General features: G+C 39.3%; 1 protein-coding gene across 3 annotated transcripts; it reads right to left on the bottom strand.

Annotated features, from left to right (window-relative positions):
* Positions 1-6,273: 6,273 nt before the first annotated feature.
* Positions 6,274-21,904, bottom strand: CRBN (cereblon). Of its 3 annotated transcripts, none has more exons than XM_027467533.3 (11): positions 21,643-21,904; positions 18,515-18,624; positions 18,146-18,348; positions 17,126-17,275; positions 15,597-15,759; positions 12,441-12,503; positions 11,666-11,750; positions 11,025-11,140; positions 9,431-9,495; positions 7,555-7,686; positions 6,274-6,587 (listed from the first exon to the last, which is right to left on the bottom strand). In XM_027467533.3, exons 1-11 carry the CDS (start codon positions 21,707-21,709, stop codon positions 6,404-6,406), a joined length of 1,338 nt encoding a protein of 445 aa, XP_027323334.1. In that variant the 5' UTR covers positions 21,710-21,904; the 3' UTR covers positions 6,274-6,403. The 3 variants fall into 3 exon arrangements, with proteins under 3 accessions (XP_027323334.1, XP_027323333.1, XP_038041896.1); XM_027467532.3 differs by having other exon boundaries at positions 18,515-18,627; positions 21,643-21,891; XM_038185968.2 differs by lacking the exon at positions 21,643-21,904 and having other exon boundaries at positions 18,146-18,341; positions 18,515-18,627.
* Between the last annotated feature and the right edge of the window lie 2,182 nt (positions 21,905-24,086).

Below are 24,086 nucleotides of genomic sequence, written 5' to 3'. Positions count from 1 at the left end.
TTTTACCATTCTCTCAAGATGTAATGATCTGTAAAAATGATTGAAAGGCCAGAGTGGCTTGAATGAATTTTTAGGGGAAAGGGCATGGCTGATTCTCCCTGCAGAGCCTATGAACCCAAGGCCTGAAGGAAAGATATGAAGAAAATAACCACAAATGCCCCACGACCAGCTGGGGGGAGGCACGGCAGCTCAGTAAACCCTTGGGAGGACGTCAGCTGCACCAGAGGGCAGCGTCTGGAGCAGCTCCCCCAGGCACTGCCACACTGGCCTCATCTGTGTGTATACATCTACATCTATGTGTATACATCTACATAGCTTTATATATGTCTGATGTATACATAGATATGTGTATAGAGGCTGTGAAGAGGCCGCCTCCTGTGGAGGCCTGGCCTGTGCAGCACATGGTGGCTGCACTCTAGGCAGTCCCTTCCCTCGGCCTGCCAGCAGTGCCAGGCCTGAGGCACCTCAGGGCACGGCCGGCCCTCCTGGCTGCCAGGGCACACTCCTGACCATCAACAGCACTTCCTAATTTCCTATCATCCAGAAACGGTGTGCTTTTGAGTCCTGCATGCAAATCATTTATAAAAACACTGAAGAGACGTGGCCCCAAAATGGAGTCCTGAGGAACCCCACTAGTGTCTGGTCACCAGCTTGAAGTAATCTGTTCCCTGTGCCCTTGCTTCAGATTCCCTGCACCTGTTGAAAGAACATTTTCTGCAGCTGTGTGCAGGGCCTGTAGCCCTGTCCCCACGCCCCCACAAACCAGGCACAGCCCCTGAAGTCACCCCAGTGGCGTGGCTGGAGTAGGCCAGGCACTGCGCTGGGTTTCCAAATGCAGTAACACTGCAGTAGATTCACAAAGAAATCTCCAGTGCACATGCGCTTCTGGGAGCTGTGCTTCCTAAACAGTTATGAACTGTGCCATGGTCTGTTAAGTTTACGCCTCAGCCCCCCCAGACCTTGTTTCTGTTCAGCTTGGGGAAAGAGCGACGCCTGTATCTACAGCTTGCACAATAAATAAGCGTTGTACATGGGAATTCATCTAGCTGAACATAAAAGCAGGATTATTATCCTTATTTTACTTCCCCATATGGTACAGACACAAATGGCTCATTAACTTAAATGGGAATCTCGAGGGATTAGGACTCAAATAGTTTTTTGATGGCAATACCAACCTATTTGTTCCCATGTACTAGAAGCAGAGGTACCAATGGGCAGGGAAAAATGTGTTCAGCGAGGAAAACATAAACTGTCTGAATGCAAAGTGCCACAATACTTGGACACTGATGAATCTTTTCAATTTGTGTGGCCTCTCAGCACTCTAAAAGTCACATTTGCCTTCTCTAGAAGAGCACTCTAAGATTAAGGAAGCCATAGAACACACGCTCGTATCAAACCCGTTATAATTTCTCTATGGAGCCAGTAAAATCAGAGGTAACATCTTTAGGTATCCAGTCTTCTATAAAGGCTCTCGTTCAGGTGGGTGACCTTTCTTAGAAGCCTCAATAAATTAACAAATCTAACAGAATATCGTGGAGCAGGACCGGCTGTAGTGTAATCATTCCTTTTCCTCCCTTAAAAAGCTTCTCCCAGCTCCGACGGGACAGTGCAGATTATGTTCCATTAAGAGAGCATTGTGCTAGCAAGACTAACAGCATCCTTCATTACCAGGCTGTGCAAGGGGACAAGGATTTAAAGCTTTGACATTTTAGGTAATTTCTTTATAACTTGGTAAGACAATAGCTCCCAAAGAGTCTGAAATTCAATTCAGCATGCTCCACTACCTGCATATAGCCTAAACTACAATCCTATAGCCTCATTTAGTCACTGTACCTTCAGATAAAACTGTACCAAAAGAAATATGAGGCCGGGAAGCGTGCTCCGGGGCATGTGCAGGTGGTTTTGTTAAGAAACAGCATGGCAATCCCCATCGTAATCCTTGTGCTTTTGTCACACACTCCGTGTGATTCTAAATAACACAGAAAAATTGTGGGGCTTTTCCAGTAGTGTGGCACCCATCCTGAGTTCATACTACCTGCACATTTTGGGGGGGATCATCATGCAGCCACGCAAAGCTCTCATAAGACACCAAGATTTGAAAATACAGGGGAAGGCAAGGTCCAGGGCATGCTGCAGAGGTTTAGTAAGAGCAGGACATTCTTGCAGTAGGAACAAGTCCTGCACTAGCAGTGTTATCTAGGAATTGCTCACACAGATTAAAATATATGTACAGATGAGACAGAAGAGTTTGAGATGAATGTTCTAATGGTTCATTTTAGTTATTAGTTGGAATGACAACCTATGCTTTGTCTTCAAGCTGTTCTGTGCCTTGTCCTTTGCCTGTTGAGGCTGGGCATTCTTTGAAGCAGAACCTCATTTACTGAACGCGTTATTTGCAAGGGTACGTAGAAGGAGAGCATCTGCTCCTTTAAGGCTCTGGGGTCAAGGGCCCTTTTCCAAAGCAACAAGGGGTAACACGAAAGGGGGAATATGAAAGATGGGAACTACATCTGGTTGGTCACACTAATTGAGAGCACGTAAGGATGAGGGCATGTTTACTGCAGCAGGGTTAGCTGACTGAAGCCTTCTAAGGCCTCCTGGTCACAACTCAGGGGTGGGCTAACAAGCTGCAGGTGCTGCTGGTCCCAGGATGAAGCTCACAGCTACAAGATGGGAACCAGCTGGCCCAGACTGGGCGGGTGTAGAAACTGCAGGGCTCTGCAAAGCCATGGGGGCGTGCAGGGTGAAGGGGGAGCAGGAGGAGCAAAGAACAGGGATAGATAAAAAAGAGCCCCCAGCTCCCTGGGCACCCAGCTGGGCTCCGGTGGCCAGCTGGGAGTGGTGCTGGGGTGGAACAAGTAGAGGAGGCGGCTGTGCCCATTGCTCTTCATCTCCCTTAGCATCATTTTCCGTAACCAATACAATTCAAAACACAGTGTAAACCCATTTTCTTTCTGTTCCAGTCAGCAAAAAATGTGTCCTCCAAGATCAGTTTTGAAACAGATTGAATTTTATTCTTTGCAAATGTTTGCAAGCAACAAGACTTTTCAGAAAAAGTTGTCCCAAAAGGCAGACAGAGGAAGAGTTAAAGCAAAGAATGTGCTACCCCTTCTGCAGCTTGTACAAAGCAATTAAAGGTGAAAAACAATGAGGAACAAAATTAATTGCAGCACATACAAAAATAGCATTATTATTTAAAAAAAAAAAAAAAAGAACAGTTTGAACATTTCAGAACAGGTGTGCAAATGTCCTATTGTGATTCTACCTAATCATCTAAACTAAAATATATGAAAACTTGCAAAATTACAGGCCCCGATTGTATGACGTCTTTATTCTACGGCTACGGCAATGATAGCTTGCAAACGAACAGTTCTATGCTGCTCGTACTCCAACCCAGCTGAGATCTTCTGCTCAATGGGGCAGTCCCCAGTCTATCTCTCCCAGATGCTTCTTCATCCTTCCTCTGTCAGACCTGGCACGATGTGGCTGTGCGATCAGTGCTCCGATCCTGTGACTCTGTAATTCCCAGGTCTCACGTACAGACACAAATTACAGTGGGAGAGAAGAGAGAAGCAGTCCCTTTTGGCAGCAGCCAGCATGTCAGTTGGATTAATTACAGCATGAAACTACATGCCAACCAATGAACGTAGTAAATACAGCTATTATCATCAAATTTGCTGATTTCCTTTGTACTTAGCTCTCAAGAGCGTATGATGCCCATATTTGTCAGAAATAATTTTCCACAATCCCAACATTCTAGTAGTTTTCTCTCCAAAAAAGAGAAAAGAAGCATAGAAAATATTAACCAACGTACTGAACCATTCACAACTCTACATCCACGCTGAAAGTCACATGCGGTACATTTTGGGAATTCTTACACATGTACCAGTTCAATGGCCAGCTTCACCACAGCAGGATTCATCATTTCTGCAGCAAGGTGAATTATACTTGCTTTCAACCTGGAAATTATCATGGACTTTGAAATGGCAAATTACACAGAAGGTTAGGCAGATGGAAAAGCATCATCAACAATAAAATTAAGTTAGAGCGAAATTTACTTCTGACTTATCTCGATTATATTAGTTTACATTTGACTATATATACACAATACCAAAAATATGCTTATTTTGTATTCAAACATTGCCACCATAATGCCATTTTTCAGTTGAGGCAATCTGAAAGACTTGGCCAAAACCCAAAACACCTTATGAAGTTCAGTGAGAGCTGAGAAAACGATCATTTTAAAAGCTCCACTCACCAAACCCTCTGTGGATGCTTAAAGCAAATGGCAGCAGAAGGTACTTTAAAGCACCTTCAGCCTTCCCACTGCCCACAAGACCTACCGAGGGCGACAGGAACAACAGGTACTTGAGTATCTCAGAGGGAAGAAATAAACTAAGCCTACAGCTAAGCCACACGTGTCTGTGTGCACCCATTTGCGTGCTGCATGTATGTCTGTGCCTGTGCAGGGAGTGAGGGGGAAAGCAAAGTATGACTTCGGTGCTTGCTAAGTACAGAAGTTTCACAGTCTCTCGCTCACACTAGCGCTTCCCGTGTCAGTCTTTTGAAAGCTTATTATAGAAACATAATCAAAATACAGAATGTTTTCTTTAAGAAAATGAGCCATCGTTCACCCTCTATTTGTTCAGTATTATATTCAAAGAAGTATTGCTTTTCATGGTTCACTGGCAAGTCAGAGCACTGCACACACAATTAAATATGGTATTAAAGATGTCTACGGAGAGAACAAAAGTTATCACAGAAGCACAGAGGTAGAAGGCTTCAAAGAACTAAACCTGAGTTACACAATCATTAGTTTCTACATACCTAGCGTAATAAACTATCCTAACAGCCTTTCAGCTTCTAGCGTCTTTTCACATCTGGATTTTTTCTCAGCTGTGCTGTAACAAATACCACATTACCACTTAAATCAGCTACTTGTCTTGTAGAGGTCTGGCTTTAGCCTTTCACTGCAGTAATCTATCCATGCTACATGTTTGATGTAAGAGTGTGACTGAGAAGGAACAATTAGTGGCTTATGTCTTCAATCCTAAGCAGTTTTGTGTCATAGTATTTAATAATGCAAGTTCTTAAAGATTTACACAGAAGAAATAGAGTGAATGAAAAAGCTTCAGAAGAAAAAGAAAACATGTATGTACACACAAACTGAAGAAATCTTGCCATCTTCAGTTTCTGCCATCAAAGTGCATTCTGATGAAAAAATCAACCCAGCAGCAGCAAAAGCTGCCCCGTTTTGGCACCCATGTCTGTAGCACAGACAGCACTCCAGAAAACAAAAATAAACAAAAAGCACTGCCTTTTGTTTCTGTTTTATTCAGAAACATTTGCCTTTTGTAGGGTAAGGTGCTAATGCAAAATTTTACCTTCTGATATGAAAGTCTACAAGAAAAAAAAAAAAGATATGTTGCCTCCCCCTTATCAAAAGGATAGAAAACCAGAGAACCTTATCTCTACAGTCACGTATTGTAGAGGATACTTCACAGAACCCTGGGCATGCATACCTGTAAACTAATCTTCACAGAAATAATTTTGGAAAGTAAATATAAGCACATTCAACAGTAAATGACAATGTATTTTATGTTCTGGGACTGATCTGTATGTTTTGTATAAATAATTTAAAATTTAAAAGACTTTTAAAGTCAAAAATGCTCAATATATCAGATAACTTATAAGGACCATATACATAATAATAGCTTTTTTTCAAAGGGCATTTTGTAACATGCTTGTTCTAGCTGCAGGCAGCTCTTGCTTCAGCCAGTTACATACTGCCACTAACATTTCCAACACAGTATCAGTCAAAATACATGCTTCAGCCTTGTACTCTTTTTTATGGTTATTCAGTTAATAATTGAGAAACAGCACAAGCATAAAATTGGAAGTATTCCACATAGTTAGAAACAGGGATTCTCATCAAAAACACTGAAGTATATTACGGGAAATACTCCGCAGTAACTGGTATCTACCATCATATATTGCATAAATTATACTCTGTTTAATTGCAATCTTAGTTTTTGTCTCCTTCTTTCACTGTAGATTGATAGCAGTAAACATTTCTGAAATTATACACAGAAGTAGAAAGTTCAGTCAACTCTGTCCAGACGAATCGAAGTGATCTCTTGGTGTCTCATACCACCTTCTCTCCCCAGCCGCCATTTTAAAGATTCAACCTTCAGTTGTCAGGGTGGCTGAAGCAACAGTAATGTGGATGCACACCAAATCCAAACGTAGTGAGCCTGCTTGTTTGGTGTGTGCTTTTTTTTTTTTTTGGGGGGGGTCGTTTTTTATTCTGTTTTAAGGTTAAGTAAGCATCAGATGCAGAACTGAGCAGATGCATCTAAAAGACAGAGCACTGCCTGTTCACCTCCAAAAGCAGGTTACTAGATTACAGGCAGAGTAACGGTGATCTATCTTGGCCCGATTCATCATCTGTTTCTGGAATCCGAGGCAGGAGAGCAGACCGTGTCAATCCCCAGAATTTTTGAGGTGACATATCCTTTTTGGTAGCTGTGAACTTCCATCCCATGTGGTTCCCACAGATTCTGCACTGGGCTATAGTCCACGCATACCTATCAAAAACAAAAGAAAAGGTTGATGCTAACGTGTAAAGAAAAGACACTTTCAAAATACTAGAGCACAGTTCACTTACAGAAGTGAACAGAGAATAATAGTTTGAAGCTGGATTTTCAAAGAATCTTAGGGAATCAAGGTATCCAGCTCTCATCTAAAACCCTGCAAATCGTAAAAAATAAAAAATAAATCAGCCTTCAAGTATAGAAAGTAACTGAAGTATTTTAGTAGCACAGCATTTCAACAATATAATGAAATGCTGTGTGCCATAAAAAAAGAGTCAGAAAGTGGTTCTTGGAGAGTAATTCACTTAACTGAAATAAAAGTGATTTTTGCACAGAAGATAAATTAAAAAGGAACCACATTTTCCAGACAGATTTTTCTTTAACAGCTTCAAAAGTCAGAACGTGAATATTTCAAAACCAGAGAAGAAAAGAACCAAGAAAACAGGTAAGGATGAGAAAAATTAACTCCAGATACTATAAGCTAAAAGTTTTTCTCAGAGAATCTTGAAGCATGCAATTCTTATGATAGATATGCCACCTGCCCTCCAAGTCATTACTCAGTGTTATGTGACAGTCCAGAAAATAAATGAAATTTAAAAAAATGCAAGAGTTAATGAGTGCATGCATTAGTCAAGAACCTTGGACTGGCTAGAAATACAGCAACGTAATATTTTATGCTGCTTTAGACACACAATAGCCAAAGGGACAAAAGAACGATTTCTGACATTGCAGTACAGAAAGGGCCACACAGAAAAGTGATTTGGTGAAGCTGTAACAAGTATTTTTGTGGAACTATAAATAATGTTTTTGTGAAACTGTAACTCAAATATATTTTGACATTTCAGCTGCCGCTGAGAGGTTAAATATTGAAAGTTTTGAATGTGTGCCTGAAGCGTGCATATCTAGGCAAAATAATTCCTACCAGAGAGGTGTGACATAAATTTTCTTTTAATTGTATTACCCAGGAAACCAGCTGTGTTCTGTTGATGGTCGTCCACTGAGATTCAAGTTGCAGGCTTTATATACAGTAAGGGTTTCGTGGATGTATCCGTGAGGATTCACATACGCTGCCATGGGTCCACATAAGGACAAACTACAACAGACAATTAAGAATTTAGACAAAGTTCATGAAAGAAAAAAAAAAAGCTCTCAGATGTAAACAGATGAAAAACAGCCAATGATGGTTAAAACTATTTTGCATAGCAAAAGAACTACATCAGTCTGTGGAAAAAAAATCTGCCTTTAATTATGTTATTAAAAACTGAAAGCAAATAGTTATGTAAAATAGCAAGCAAACAAGTATTGTGAAGTTACTTCAGGCTGGTGACCAGACACTAGTGGGGTTCCTCAGGGCTCCATTTTGGGGCCACTTCTTTTCAATGGTTTTGTAAATGATCTCATGTGGGACTCAAAAGCATACAGAGTTTGCAGATCATAGGAAATCATCTTTAGGAAGTGCTGTTGACAACAACTTGAATACGAGTCAGGAGTGTGCCCTGGCAGTCAGGAGGGACGGCTGTGCCCTGGGGTGCCTTAGGCCCGGCACTGCTGGCAGGCCGAGGGAAGGGACTACCTTAACATACTCCTGTTATCCAGTTAAAAGTCTCTACTTTAGTAAAGGTAGTTAAAAAGATATTATCCCAAGTAGAGATTAAAATATTCAGCTGCATCTTGCCCAGCTGAGGAGGACAAGTTATTGCTAAGGAAGACAAGTTATTAAGAGGATAGCTGACAGGATGTTGTTATGCAACTCCCCCACTTAAGGTTGTTATTAATGTTTCCCTCAAAAAAGTACAGCTCAGTAGTTGTAAAAAAAAAAAAAAAAAAAAGCACGACAGACTCATAGTTTATTTTACTTGCCTCTACTGAGTAACAGCTTCCAATAAAAACAAGTAGCATCTATATTGCTACTCTTAAATCGAACTTTAAAAGTCAGCAAAAATGTGCATTCATTACACTAACATCTCATCATTCTTCTGTCAAAGTACATCATGTCAACACAGCAGGAATTGTCACTTCTGGAATCCATCATTTAATTGGAAGATAAGAAATGGGTTTTAATTATCGCATCAGCTTCTTTTCACACTGACAAAGGAAAACTGCGGGGAGTCTTACGTTCTTACACCCAGGCATCTTTTAACCTTCATATTATCATAGGTGATGGACAGACATTAGTTATCCAAGATGAAAACAATGACAAGACTGCCAGAAGTACCAATCATTTGGAAAACGTACAGTCTTATCATTGTTTAACATGGAAGATATTGTATAGGTCGAATATACAGTGGGGGTGTAGTACAGTTATTAGGCTTAAACCCTATGTTCTTTAAATGAGGGAGGTATCACAATGCTTAACAACATACAGGGGTAATTTGCTTACACAACAACGTCCTGGGATCCTATCTGTGCCACACAATTAGCGCATTTTAATCTGCTGCTCAAGTTTTTGGCATACAGAAAGTCAAAATGAAGTGCCAGGAAAGTATTTTTTGTCCTATTATTTCATGAGGTCCCAAATTTTATACGCAGAGTTTTGCAGTTCAAAACTCACCACTGAGTGTACGTGGCAAGATGCAGGACTAGGTGATATAAGAAGTTCCTGTGAAAGGCCTTGTGTTACAATATACATGGTGATGTTTGAATTTACTAACTTTTTATTAAAAAAGCTCAAATAACCTGGTTTGTTTTATAAAGAAAATTCCCTATAAATATTTACTTAAATTTTATTAGAGCTGTGGAAAACACATTAGTTTTAAGACATACCCCGGCAAAATGTGTTTTGCTGTGCCAATGTTTCTGATCAAGAACCTCACAAAGATTAAGAGCAATAAACTCACCTGAATATTTCATTCTTGGTTGTTATTTCTGTATCTTGGCATTGCTTACAACAAAGAGATGTACACTTGAAAAGAAAAACCAACATGGTAATTTCATTCATTTCCAGATACTTGTCATCACACTGGCAAATAATAAAATTTCTCTCCCCTTCCCCCATAATAGGCTTTGTACCGATTCCTTTGTTTATCCGGGCAGGAATCACTTACATTTTCTCTTTATACCAAAGGATAAAAATGTATAGGCATTTTCGATACTTATGGTAAATGTTAATTGTTATACAAAAGATAAAAAAAATCTTTATACACTTGCTTTTTAAAATAAAAAGAGGATCTGACTAATCTGACTTCACAATAAGCAAGTCAACTTGCTAAGGTCTTTAAAATCTAACTTAGAAACAAAGAAACTTTGCTCTTTTAATATATAACACAAAAGGAAGACGAACACAATCATCAAGATGAATGCAATCATTAAATTCTACTAAAATTTGCGAATACTGTAGATCAATGATTTTGAATTTCTCAAGACAAATATGTAAGATGCATTGATCTTTTTCTTAAAGATTATGACAGAGCAATTTCTCTCCTATAATTTCTATAAAGCAGAACAAGCAATTAATTGCTGACATTACCAGGAAAATAGCCATTTAAAAATCAGCTTAGTAGAACGCTTTACCATGAATTTTCAGGAGGTGCACTGTTATATGCATACATTAACGAAACATTAATTTGTCTCTGCATTCAAAAAGTGGATAGTAAATGTTCCAACTACCACTAGCAGACATAAGCAAGTTTACAGTTAAAACTTCTAATTGATGACTCTTTTACATTTTAACTGATGACTCCTTAAATGTTTTCTCTTTGGAAAGAGAATAGCAATCTGAACTGTTATTGCAAATGTTGCAAGATGTTTTTAGCAAACACTGCTCCTAAAACAGATGGATTTGACATGAGTTTGACTGAAAAATACTTGCATTATAATATATAATTTATAGTATGTTATTATTACGCTACGTACTATGTAAAAATAAAACTACATCCTACATTTAGAGCATTACATGGCCATGGAATGGAAAGAAAATAAGAAAAGAGAAGTTTTAAAATAACTTTAAAAGGTGTTGCTTAACAAGTCAATAGCTGTCTTTTGCCCAAATCCTTTTAGTCTAAGATTTATACTCAATAATTCAATACTACAAAGAAGTATTCAATACTTTATCTTTTGTTACAAAATCCTCAGGTCTTCATGGCACAATGCTACTTGATTGCAGGATGTTATACAGCAACATGGTGTTCTGATGTTCCGAAGATCGGTACCAACAACACTAGACTACTAGCACCACCTCTTGGTGAAGGAATTGCTGCGTGTTTTCAAATAATTTCTGACAAAAGCAAATGTGGCTCTTGCTGCCAAATAAAGTCTAGAATTAACAACATTTTCTTTCTTAAACCAACTTTTCAAGGTGAAGGTAAAATAAAAACTCGCAAACTCACTCTCTAGATGAATTACTTGTTATAGATTCTAACGGTCACTTTGTGTGTGTGTGTGTGTGTGTCAGAGAACAATTTAAAGTAAATAACAGGTAAAACAAATACTCACTCTGTTCATAATATCTAATTCACACCGGAGTCGCTGAACAGCACTACCTATTTTAAGCAACTGTATACGCAATGCATCATCAATTGGCAGGCAAGCAGCAACTCTGTAAGAAAAATCTAGAAATGAGAAAGTATCAGACCTGTTAGAACTTAAGGAAGAGTTAAAGTGTACTACTTCTTACAGATTGAGTGCTAAAACTTAAGTTTATAATGGACTTTCAGAGGTCATCTCAGCATATCCTCCTGCCCTAAAGCTGGATCACGTACACCTAAAATTACTTCTAACATATTAGTCTAATCCATAGTTAAAGATCACCAGTGATGGACCACTTGGACTTACATAGTAATTTTTAAAATCTAGTATTCTTTTGGCTCATGCTTTCATAAGAAAGATTATCACATTCTTCCTGCCATGGAGAACAACAGAGTTCTATTTGTTTTACTGAACATCTTTCAAAACAGCTGGAGATGATCACACCTTTAAAAGTTCTATCATCTTTTTGTCAAAATCAGCCATCAAAATTTGCTGGAAACTGGAAGTGAGGAATGGACTGTCAATTGAAAGTAATTATCTAACTCTTATTTTCTTAGGATTTTTTTTTCCTTTTCAAATTTGAATTCATAAGCTGAAGAACATCATACCTATTGGATTTGTTGGAAGAGACTCATCTTTAAGATTTTCATCCCATTCATGTAGCTGCCTCTTGACTCTTTCCATCAAGGTTTCCTTTTTTTAGAAGAAAAGCCTAATTTAAATACATAGGTATTTCTGTTTTCTTTAAAAAAAAAAAAAAAAAAGAAAAAAAAAAAAAGGAAGCAAGATGTAGAGTAAGCTATTTTCCCTAGTGGACATTAGCTTTTAAGACTTACAATAATTATAAACACTTCATACCTCTGTATTTTTAACTTAAGTGTAAAAGGAGATTGGAAATGGGCAAAAATCAACCAATGGTAGGTATAAATCTCAAGTAGACAACTGTTCAAATTCTAGAGATGCATAAAACAGATCAGGGGTAGGCAGAATTGGCCTCCTCCTTACCTGTCCCTCCCTTACAGTAATCACTTTATGTATTAATATACATATATACATAAGTAAATGAAGATTACATATATTGTACCTATAAAATATATTTTTAAGTAAGCCAACACCTGTGACTGAAGTTGGTTAGGACACTCATCTGAGGCATGTGGGACAGAGGATCAAGATTTTTGTTCCACAACAAAAGAGCAAGAACCTGAACCTCTTCTATCCATCCCAGATGCATGCTCTAGCACCAGGGAACAACTATACAGAGGCAAATCCTTCCCGCTCTTACCAGTAAACTGAAAGCCGTACCCTTTTTTAAAACATAAGTTACAAGCCAAAATTAAAACTTTTATATTATCCAATAATTAGATATTACTTGGTAATACTTACAGCGTCATACAAAGAGTAAAGCCAGGGGGGCCAAGATGTCAAACTTGCACAGTGAAACTTCCTCTAAAACCAAAATCACAAATATTTATTTTTTAAACACTGGCAGATCTTACCAACATTTCTTGTTCACACAAATAAAACAGAGGCATTTTTGACTATCAACAAATTATTATCACCATCAAAACCAGTACTTCAAAATGAGGCTTCCAAAACACTTCTCAGATGCACTGAGGACTTTTGTATAAAGACTTTTATATAAAATAAACTATACATGGATTTTCTCAGAAAATCTGTCTCAGCATTAGAAGTATTTCTACTGCTTACTGATGAGAAATACGCATTTCAAAACAGCATCTATCTGAAATCTTGACAGTTAAAAAACTTAAGGACTATTAGATAGCACATCTGTTCCTTAGTCACCATAGGAGATTAATGGGCCACAGTAGGTATCTTAAGCTGATATCTATAAATTCAAAGAATATATGGTCATATTTTTAAAGTGGAAAAGTGATGTGTTAAAAAACATAGCTAAAAATAACAACACACAAGTTAGGAGTTTCAGAGGATGCCTTCTCACAGCAGAACCATTTCTGACTAAGAAAACTGTTGGGCAGCCTTGACGCTTAATCACATATTGCTATCCATTCTTGTTCTTGTATCTATTTGTAATGGAAATAATATTTTCAGAAACGCTTACTGAACATCGATACTTATGACAGCCTACTGAAAATTTATTAAACAGCTTTATTATTACCACCCAAAGACAAAATATTGCACAATATCCATCTAGCAGCCTCCTGTGAATAAAATTACATACCCAAATGGACTATGGAGTAAGAAACAAACGTGGAGGAAGAAAACAAGAACATCAGAAAAAAGTACTCTGAAGTCTCGTAATTATTTTTACTGACTTCTAGTTTTTTAAAATAAAATTTTACTAGCAGGAGTTAGCCATGCTAGCTGCATCATACTTCACTCTGCACACGACTAATGCGTGCACTTGAACTGTGTACTAAAACATCTGCACACAAAAAAACAGCAGGTAAGGTGGAACAAAATAAAGAGCCACCTCACACCTCTGAATTATCTTCAGCATGTGTGCACCCTGCGCACATCCTGCAGACAAGAAGCCCTAAGTTTTACCTGCATTCATCTGACAAAACTGAATTTGTTATCCACCAATTACCAGCAGTGCAAAGGTATTTGCTTAGTTAATTCTCTAATTAGTTGATGAATTCTCTACAGTGAGAGAAGTATCTCCAAGCAAACAGTGGCGAATTGTTTAGAGTTCCACCACATCCTCTCTCATGTTCTCAGTGCTAGCTCTTGTCCCATTAACCTCACCGTGCACACCTACTGACTGCTAATGACAGTTGGTCTTTGTGCCTGAGAAGGAGCCAGGTTTACACTTGAAAGGCTTTGGTGGTGCAGCTCTGCTAGTACAACATGCTAGCACGCTGCTTATTATAGGAATGTAATTGATTGCAGCAAAACCATCCTTTTGACAGCATGCTTTATTTCAGACTTCTAAAGGAAAATGCTGTATACTGGTAAAAGTGCACGCACGTTCGCTTGAATAAATGCATATTTTAGCACCTTTTAAATAGCACAGATGTCTCTAGCACAAATCACACCTTATCATTCCCCTGAGCAATGCAGAAGTTTGTAGCTTAGGTTTGGCATCTGCCACTTAGGAGTCTTGAAAATTCTGCCCTATGATCTTAGTGCAAATTCCCTCCCAAGTATTGTCACAGCTGCAGTGCTGCAAAAATACTGTAAACAAGCAATGACAGAATTTGTACCAGTGAAGTAAAAGTAGAGCCTAATTCCCTAATGGCAATACCAACATCTTGATAGTGATTATTTCTCTTCTACTGTTTTGGTTTTCTTTTTAATCATAGAGTAAAGCAAATAAAGTTCTGAAAGCTTTAGGAAATAATATGGAACTGCTAGTTCACCCACATTGTTCATGTGTAAAACCATTTTCTTCCTCTATTAGCTAACACATTAACGTATGTAGATTGCATGAAACAATTAGAGATTTGTGACCTTTTTCTAATGTGTCACTTTCGGAAACATAACAAAATTTAAGAAAATTTCTAAATTAAATTTACAAAATTGATTCCATATTATCTATCCCAGGAAGTCTGTTAAACAAATACCGATAAATAATAATTAAAAAAAAATATTTAGAAATGCATGTGCAATTGGACTGAATAAATTTGTTGTATAGAAATATTGCTGCAAACTGAGAAAGAAAATTACTAAGCACAAAACTTAACAAAAACTTTAGATAGATAAATGTTTATAAGAAGGTGAAAGTGCACCATAAAGCATGCTCAGACCACCTCTGACCTTCAGCCTAGCTGTTAGCCAATGCCTGGGTGGGAATATTTGACTGAGTTAAACAACAGAGCCATCTTTCTACAGTGGATCCACAATTTCTGTAAATAAGGAACTGCAGGTACAGAAATCAATTCTCTAACTGAAGCAGGTTTTAAAACAAAATTAGCAAATGTAGTTATGATTCCAAACAACCAAGTTCTTACGTTTTAGACATCAAAGGTCTTCCGTTTCACTGTTGGAATTTGAGAGTCACCTCTGCTCTTTAAGAACCTCTTCTACCTCTATCAACCAGCCACAGAGAAAGAGTTATAAAAGCATCCTCACTTTCAAAGCCAAACATTACTGTAAGTACAAAACAAGACCCACAGCACTGTCAACACTGACTGTCACTATTTTTATTGCCACAGCAATGACTGTTAACATCAAGATGTTTCTTTGACCTGCCTACGAATAAAAAAACATTAATTTTTGTTTTTTTCATGAACACTTCATCACCTATACGCTTTAGCAATCAGCATTCTCTTTGAGGTGCTTATGTAAAAATTAGTAACAACTGTAATATTATTACATGAAATATTATGTTAATAGCATTAATCAAATACTACTATAATTAAAAACAAATAGAACGCATACAAAACATGTATTTCCCTGCCGCTAACAGCTGATAAATAATCACACAGCCTGTGAAAAAGCAGGAGGTTGGCATCTAGTGTCCCAGTCGTGCATCCACTTCTGAAGACAGATGGAATTTCATACTCATTTTCAAAATACTGTCAAACATAGTAATTTAAAAAAAAATTAGCTTCTGACCTTTTGATATTTCTGCCACCACTGACGTAAAGCTCGGTCCTGCCATGCTGTAGGTTTTGAAGAAGGAAATATGTGGCATCGGCTGAGAGACTGCAGCTGTACTGCTGACATTGTTGAAGGCAGCACTCGCTCAGGAAGGATTTGTACTTTAGCCTGCTGGATTCTGATAAAAGGAAAAAAAGACATATATACACATACACTAGAGTTTCAAAAATTGATTTTACTGCTTATCACTACATGGTACTATAGAACTCAAGCAAGAATCCATTTCATCCAAGTTTTCTTCTTTCTTTTTTAAACTGTAGCAATGTAAATCAAATTACCATAGGGAACATACAGTATATTTGTAGCAAACCAAACATATGTGTCTAAAATAGACATCCTCTGCTAAATTATTAAAGCCACTGTGCTGACTGGACTTTAGTATGCCTAAAGTGAAGACAGAAGCAATACACTGAAGATACTTCGATCTCTATTTTTCATTTGACTTTAAAAATCAGAACTAGCAGCTTACCAAATATTTTTGCACAGGCATACAAAACCAGGAAATCACTGCTCTAACTTTTTCATCAAAAGGTACTTTGCTTTTTTCCTCTCACAGTTAACTTCCTTTTCCATGGGATACAATGGGAATGCCTATGTATCTTAAAGCACAGGGCATCTGCTGTATTTGAAAGTATTTGAAAGCAGAGTAACTGTATATAAATTTAAGTGACTCCAACAAATCTAGAGTTTGCCATGATGAGAAAATTCATCTTACTTCCTTTATTTCATGCATTTAAAAATTCAGACTTATGAATGAAACTTATGGCCATGCTGTATAAAAGTGTTTTTTCCTAGTCAGTAGATAAGAAACCATCAAAATAAAATGCTTTAACAGCTAATAAACGCTTTATCATAACTGCTTCTGGATACAGCATTCTGAACAATGCCATTGCTGATGCAGTTATCCAAGTGCTGCCATCTTGTGTTCAACACTGGGTTTTTTAAATAGTAAAATTCAGAATTTGGTAACTGTAACCAAAGGGCTAGATAGTAAGAAATAGCTAGTTTAACAGGTATTCTTCGTTTCTTCAGCTGAGGGTCCTGAAAGCCTAAGAATGGTATCTATGGTGCCAGGGCGGCTTATCTGTGGCATCAGGGAGCCTTTCCACAAGATAACACAAGACACATACCTGATAATGGAGAATACCTTCTTATTTCACATTTGGTTTAAGCACAAATGTGAGAGATATTGAAAGTTTTACCACTTATAATGCAGACAAATCAACATCTTTTTCTGGCTTAATTTTCTGAAACAATGTCGTTCTGACAGATATTTTCATACACACACCACATCAAAATACACGCAAATATTCTTTAGAGAATTTTAGAGCAAAGCTCTAACACTAAAATACACAGTTGAAGAAATTACCAATTAAACATAAAAACACTAATCAGTCAGTTGTGTGACTGACAGGCTACAATATATGGTAAATGCCTTGGTGAAAGATTTGCATTATGTAAAATTAAACATATTATTTTCTTACCCATCAGACTGGGTTCGTATTTCGAGCACCTTGAACCTCTGTCTTCCTATTGCTTTCACCTTGACTGTTTCAATTCCATATTCCTGCTCTTCTCTGTAGGCATATATTTCTGCCGTTGTTCCAAAATGTGCTTCCCTTTCACGTACATTACTAAAAGCAACAGAATTTAAAAGGTTACCTACCCTCCAAATAGCACTGTTCATCCAGATTTCACAATCCACCTGCATTACTGTACAGTCGTACCACTTACTGTTACCAAAAAGCTAAACTTGGTAAAATACTTTCAAATAAATACAGCCATTATTTTTCCATTTTAAAAGCAACTTCTAATAGTATTTTTTTTTAACCATTTAATTTGGTTTTCTTAAGGGTGTAGAGGTAAGAATCTGGGAACATGGGGATCATCAAAGTATCTGTATTGGAAATGCCAATATTGAAAGCAACAAAATTCTTTAAACCAACTTGCCAAAAAACAACTGTTCCCACTTCCTACATAACTAAACCATAGCAAATGTGGGTGAAGAGGGAGGAATGCTCCCAGCTTCTTTGGGGATATATTAGCCTTTATCTTTTTGACTTCTCTAACATCTCATGTCTCTCTACTCTCCTGTCAAACCATTGTCTGTGCTTGTTTGTACACAAAGCAAGCAAATACACCTTTATGACAATGAAGTTGTCAAAACAAGATCTCATTTTTGTATTTCAGATCAAGGATGCTTCTTTAAGCAAAATGGGGCAATGCATTCAAAGTTACCGAAATGAAGAGGATGCTCAAACAAGGAATGTTTGACACTTTCTGCTCCTCTTATACAAACGTGATACTGTCATGAAGCAACCCAGTAACACATGAACCCTTCTTCCTGATGTACTGGAAGACATCTTTCGCCTAACAATTTCAGATCACAACTTAGTTATTCACCACAAAACTGATGCAATCATCTGCTTTTGATTAAGTATCCAAAGTAACTGTGCTACAAATACATGCTGCATACCATCAGTAAACCCACTCGTGTATTTTACCTGTATGCAAGAACAGCAAATGTTCTGTCTTTCTGAATTAAATTCCGCACCATGCTAACCTCTTGAGGGCGAAAAAGCTGAAGAGGTAACGTCTGTCCAGGAATCAACATCACCATCACGTGGGGCAACACTGGGATGACCTGACAGCTGTCGTCATCATGCACCGTTCTCCCATGGAACTCTTCCATATCAGAACCTAAATACTGAAAACAATAAGTAAGGAAATGACAGCAGTACACCAGGCTTTGTTGACTTACAAGGATAAAATAAAATCAGGCCTTTAACCTAAGGCTTTTACAACAGTTATGCAAAACCAATCAAAACTTCTTCAAACTGCATTTAACAGAAGACACGTAGAGAAAGACATACCACATGTGACGTTGGCAAACTGGTGTCAAAATTAATGATGTTAGGCTTTTCGGCTTCTTTACCATCTTGATCTTCAACTTCCATTTCATTGTCATCCTCTTCCTCACTCTCTACTAATAAGCACAGACAGAACACCATGTACAAATCAATCAATGAAAATTAAGATATGGAGAAAAATCAAGAGAATCATAGAAACGCATTCAGAATTCCCAGGTTAAAGCCCATCTTCACAGGGAAGCAGCTTGCATATTTGTAAAACCTATGAAAAATTATTGCTGTTACAGCAAAACCACTGTTCTATAGAAAGGGTCAAAAGCAGGTAATTTATTTTTGAAAGGCTAAGGAACAACCTTTTTTTGGGCAGCTAATATCATCCAAACTCTGTCAGTTCAGATTTTTTTTTTTCACTAGTAGCTTTTAGTTACAGTTCCTAACATGTTCTGCCTGTAACGCAGGGACACCAGCTAACTTAATTTCTTACAGGCTGCTGAATACATCACTTACCGTGCTACAACACTGTACACTATAACTATTCATAAAGCAACTGACTTCCAAGTAATCTGAAGCTCCACATTCACACAGCCTCTTGCTGATGTTTCTAGACACTTTCACTGCTGTCAGCCTCTGCTCACTGTGTACCACACACAATCACAAAACCCAGCACACACAGGAAGGCACACACAAGAAAGATAACTACAAAGGAAGGGAATGTTACGACTACAAATACATCCTAAGATACCAAACAGAATTTATAAATTACTACTTTCTTGTAACTTCTCAGTTCTAGGAATCAATCCTGAAATCACTTTTGGGCAAGACAGTTAAATTATCAGTATGTTTTATTATTTAAACGCATAGCCAGCGCATCTGTATAAAATTCATACAAATATGTTAAATTAAAAAAAATAAAAATAAAAATAACAAAAAAAAAATGTTTCTAAAATGCTGTTTCACTGACCATTCCATGTATTACCATATAATGTGTGCCTGTAAATACTCACCCAAAACAAATATAATGGGATTAACACACATTTGTAATTGTATTATTTGATCCTATTTCCTGACACTTGGAACATAAATAATATTTATATGCCAGGACACGTCTAAATTAGATTTGTTGTAGACTTTGCAAATCATATCTGCAGGATTGTTACGCCAGTAGCTGCTGAGTAAAAGACAATCCCAACGGTGCCAAAAAAACATCGTTTAGATCTTGAAAACTAATACGTCAGCAGGAAAATGTCCTTACAGCAGGCTGTCTAGTTGCTTGTCTTTGCAATTTGTGTTGACAACTTAAAAGGTGGAGCGATTACCTCATCTGAAATGTACTGTAAGCAAACCATACGAAGGGGTAGGGTTTGTAAGGAAGGATCCTTCCTTCAGAAACACCAGCACCCTTGCTCACTTAGATCTTACTCCTTCTGAGTGGGAGGACGAGAGAACAATGAAGAGATGAGCTGTCTCTGGAGAGCGTGTACTTCCCTTCTTTGGCCTTCAGGAACATTTGTTAAACCTACTCTTCACAAAAGGTTTAGTTGATGGTTATGTTTTGGTTTTATCTCACTTGTTTTTTTTTAGATCTTGCAGTTTACAGACCCTTCTCTGTAGGAGGAATAGCATGACACACGCATGGTACAGATCCAGCCAATACTGTATTTACATCAAACAGAAATATTACGTGGTTCTGGTGCAGCAGTGTGGGCTGCAGGGAGGGAAGCTATCTCCTCCGAAAATTATATTCTGCTTTACACGCACTCATTAAATTGCATGAATCATTAGCAGTTTTAATAGCCTTTTAGACAGAGGCTGTTTCATTTGCTCTTCTGAACACAAAGGGAATTAACAGTCATTGATCTGAGAGCAACCGCGTCCTGCAAACTTCTGCTCGTTCTCTCCCAAATCGCACACTGAGGGCTGCGTGGTGGCAGAGGGAAGCTGGAAGGCTGAGAGGAATGATGACTCATTTTACTGCAGCAGCACCACGTGAATGTCGAAAACACACCGCCGGCTTCACTCTCCTACTCAGTCACACTACAGGAACAGGAGACGGAAGACAAAAGGAACTGTATATTTGTCATTTAACCGTATTTTTGTTGATTTTTTTCATGATTAATGAGACCTCGAGTACACTGGAACAAGAGAAAGGCAAGTGCCAAAGGCACAATTTTCATGCAATTTTCTTCCACAGCTACGTTGGTTACCAGCAGGACTTAGAGCTATGTGCATGCTTATTCTGAAATAATATTTTTTGTTGTTTAGGAGGAGTTGCTTCCAAAACCAAAACATGAGCTCACGTCAGTTTGGAGGCCCTATATGCTAAATCTGAAAAATGCACGTTATTATGCACAGGGTACCTACACAAGGAATTATGACGGTGTGTGAGGACAGAGAAACCAGGCTGCTCTGCAAATTCCAGCACGAATACTGCAGGAAGCCTGGACACGGGGTGGAATTCAACACTGCCCTCAAGTGCGGTACAGAGGACATCCTGCTTCCATGTTTACTAATGGCATTACAGAGCATTTAGACGGAGTGGAGGCTTTCTAAAACGACGGATGATTTCCTCAAGTTTTGTTAGGTTTTACAGCGGCCCAAATTTGCAGAGTCAAGTGTCTGCATTTGCCCACGTTGGTGGAAACTACGCCTTTTCAGTGTGCTTTCACCTGACCACCTGCCTAATGCCTGAAGGCCCAGTGTCTGAGCCTCTATTCTTCCAATACGGACTGGTGGACTTGGTCGATAAATAAAAACGACAGAAAATGTACAATAACAGGTGATTTTGCCCTTCTCTGAACCCTGCCTGGTGTGGCCAACCTCTGCACAACCTCCCACTGCTGCCTGGCCTCACATATATGTTATGGTGAGCTACAGCAGCGTGCCCAGGAGCAGCTCCCGCACCCCACAGGCCCAGGGGCAGCAGGACAGGACAGGACAGGACACGACAGAACAGGGCAGGACAGGACGGGGTGGCTGGAGTCCTGCACACCCTCATCGCCGTCCCTGCTGTCGCCCCGCTGCCCCTGCCCCCGGTCCCGCCCCGGCCCTGCCTCACGCCCGGTCCCCGCCCGCTGCCCCCGGCCCCCCTCAGCGGCCCCGCCGCCTCCCCCTTTCCCCTCAGCGGCCATTACCGGGCGCCGGCTGCAGGTGGTTGCCCATGTTGTTGCGGGGCTCGCCGCCTCCCTCCTCGGCGGCCATCGCTGTTTACCCGGAGAGGAGCCTGGGAAGCCGCCGCCGCCGGAGGAGGAGGAGAAGGGCGAGGAGGAGGAGGAGGAGCCGGGGCCAGCACCGGAGCCCCCGGTGGTGGCGCAGCGGCCTCTGGCGGTGCCCGGTGCCCCTCGGGGAGCCCCGCCGAGCCCCGGCTCGTCCCTCGGAGCGGCACCGGGCCTCAGGGGCTGCCTGCCGCCCCCAGGGTGTCCCTGCCCCGCTGCGGGTGCCCGAGGTGGTGGAGTGGCCTCCTGGCGTCCTCAGTGCCTCAGCGCCGTGTGCGATGCACACGGGCCCCTTCCCTCTCAGAGAACTTCGGTGAAAATTGGTTTCACACGCAGAAAATAAAAGATGAAAACAGTGTTTTGTAGCACGGCGGAAACTAAATGCTTCAGGCTTCCAGCTAAAAGTGCAAAATGTCCTGACACGAGGCTGGCATCATCCCCAGGAGCAGGTCACAGCTGTCCTGCAGGGCTGGCTGACACAGCGACGAAAAGGCTGAGTGGGTTTGCTGCCCAGTTCTGCCCAGTCCCACCAGTTATACATTGCCTTCTCCCTTTAAAAAAACAAAACCATCGTACCAGGCCTCTGGGACTTCTCCCGTTCTGTTAAAATGTTTTACTTTTTGTTGCTGTTGGCCTCTGCTGCGGTCTCACAAATCACTACATCCCATGCGATGCTCCCAACCGCATGCTCCTACGTTTCTGAGAATTAAGGTGTTTCAGAGAAACGTATTTTAAAGATAAATAGCACAGACACATACCAACCTAGGGGCTGGCCACTCATTTCCACCTAACTACTGAGCATTGTCGTTCTGTGCTGATCAGCCTTGGCCTGGGAACACAGAATCACCTAGGTTGGAAGAGACCTACAAGATCACCAAGTCCAACCTCTGACCTAACACCAACCGGTCCCCCACTAAACCATATCACACCTCCACGGCCAGGCTGTCGTTCCCCAGTTTTCCAGTGGGATGCTGACCTCCTCAGCGCCATGGGTGGGAAATCTAAAAATACTCGTTGTCTGTACCGACCTGCGTATGAGCAAGATTCAGTAACACATCTGCTGAAAGAGGAATACCACAAACACTCCTATGATGATACACAAAGCATTTATAAGAATAAAACAAACACTCAATTTCTCAGTGATTCCATGGCTTTTTTCTGCACCGTCTGGGTATAATATACATAATTCCAGGATATTGTAGCTATGACATTAACCATAATAAAAAACATCTAATAGTTTTGTTGTCATTCTGTATGGCAGTCTAGCAAACTGAAATATTAAATAATTATGAGCCATTTCTTCTACAAACCCTAGGGTTTGATTAAAAACAGTCATGCTAAATATTTTTGGCTTCTTTTGATATGGTAATATATTTTGATTTTTTTTTTTTAATTCTTACGGGTACATTTCAATCACTTTTTAAAGCTTGTTTCTGCAGTTAGGAGGGATAGAACTTATTTTTTAATGACTACTGAGATTCTCAAATAATTCACATGACTGAAGGAGCTTTTTAAAAAAAAATAAATGAATAAATAACTAAATAGATAACATAATAAAATTATGACTACTGGAAATTTTGAGACCAAAACCCCAAAATTCTTAGTTTGGATGATACTGCATCTCTTTTTAACCTTAATACTGCTAAGAGCTATATTCATGTGCAGCATGTTTAATTCTCGATAGCACCTCAAATCTAAATCCAAAACCATAAACTGGCCATAAACTCTAATTTAGTCTCTGCCTGTAAATCACACCTATTAAAATCCACCAGCCTTTCCTACAAGGGCATAATGAAGACACAGTGAAGATTTTTCTTAAGGTCTGTGTTTCTGACAGATTACATGTTGTTATTAGGATGTTTATTTTATTAAGTATGCTGATATGTGCTTAATTTTTAAATTTTTAACCTAAACCTCTTAGAAAGTACATTTAACATATATCTGCTTAAATTTATTATCACAAAAGCCAGCGTGTAGTTTGAAGAGTGTGAGGTTCACTAACCTCACACATCAATCCGTCCCAGTGCTGTGCTCCCCAGCTTGTACTGGGAGCACCAGGAGCTATTTGGTATCCTTCCTGCGGCATTAACCCAGGGTCTGGTTAAAGACAGAAAGCAGCAGGTTGTAGGCTGAAGAGCAACTGTGTAAATCCCAAGTTATTTTATTGAATTCGATCAGGGCAAGTGTATGTGTGTGCCAAAGTATGTTAATCTGGTCAGTGCCAATCTGTCTGTGAGTAGCCCAAATTACTGTAATTTAGATGAAGTTGGAGCACTTCAGTATGATGAAGGGCTTTTTTTCTTTTTAGCAGCTGTTTATCAAAGATACACACAGCCAGCTGTGATGGATTTTCGTTTTTTTTT

This window comes from Anas platyrhynchos, chromosome 13, assembly GCF_047663525.1.
Source record: "Anas platyrhynchos isolate ZD024472 breed Pekin duck chromosome 13, IASCAAS_PekinDuck_T2T, whole genome shotgun sequence".
Lineage (NCBI taxonomy): Eukaryota > Metazoa > Chordata > Aves > Anseriformes > Anatidae > Anas > Anas platyrhynchos.
Note: the sequence above shows the minus strand (reverse complement) of the source record. Positions and strands in the feature narration are given on the sequence as shown.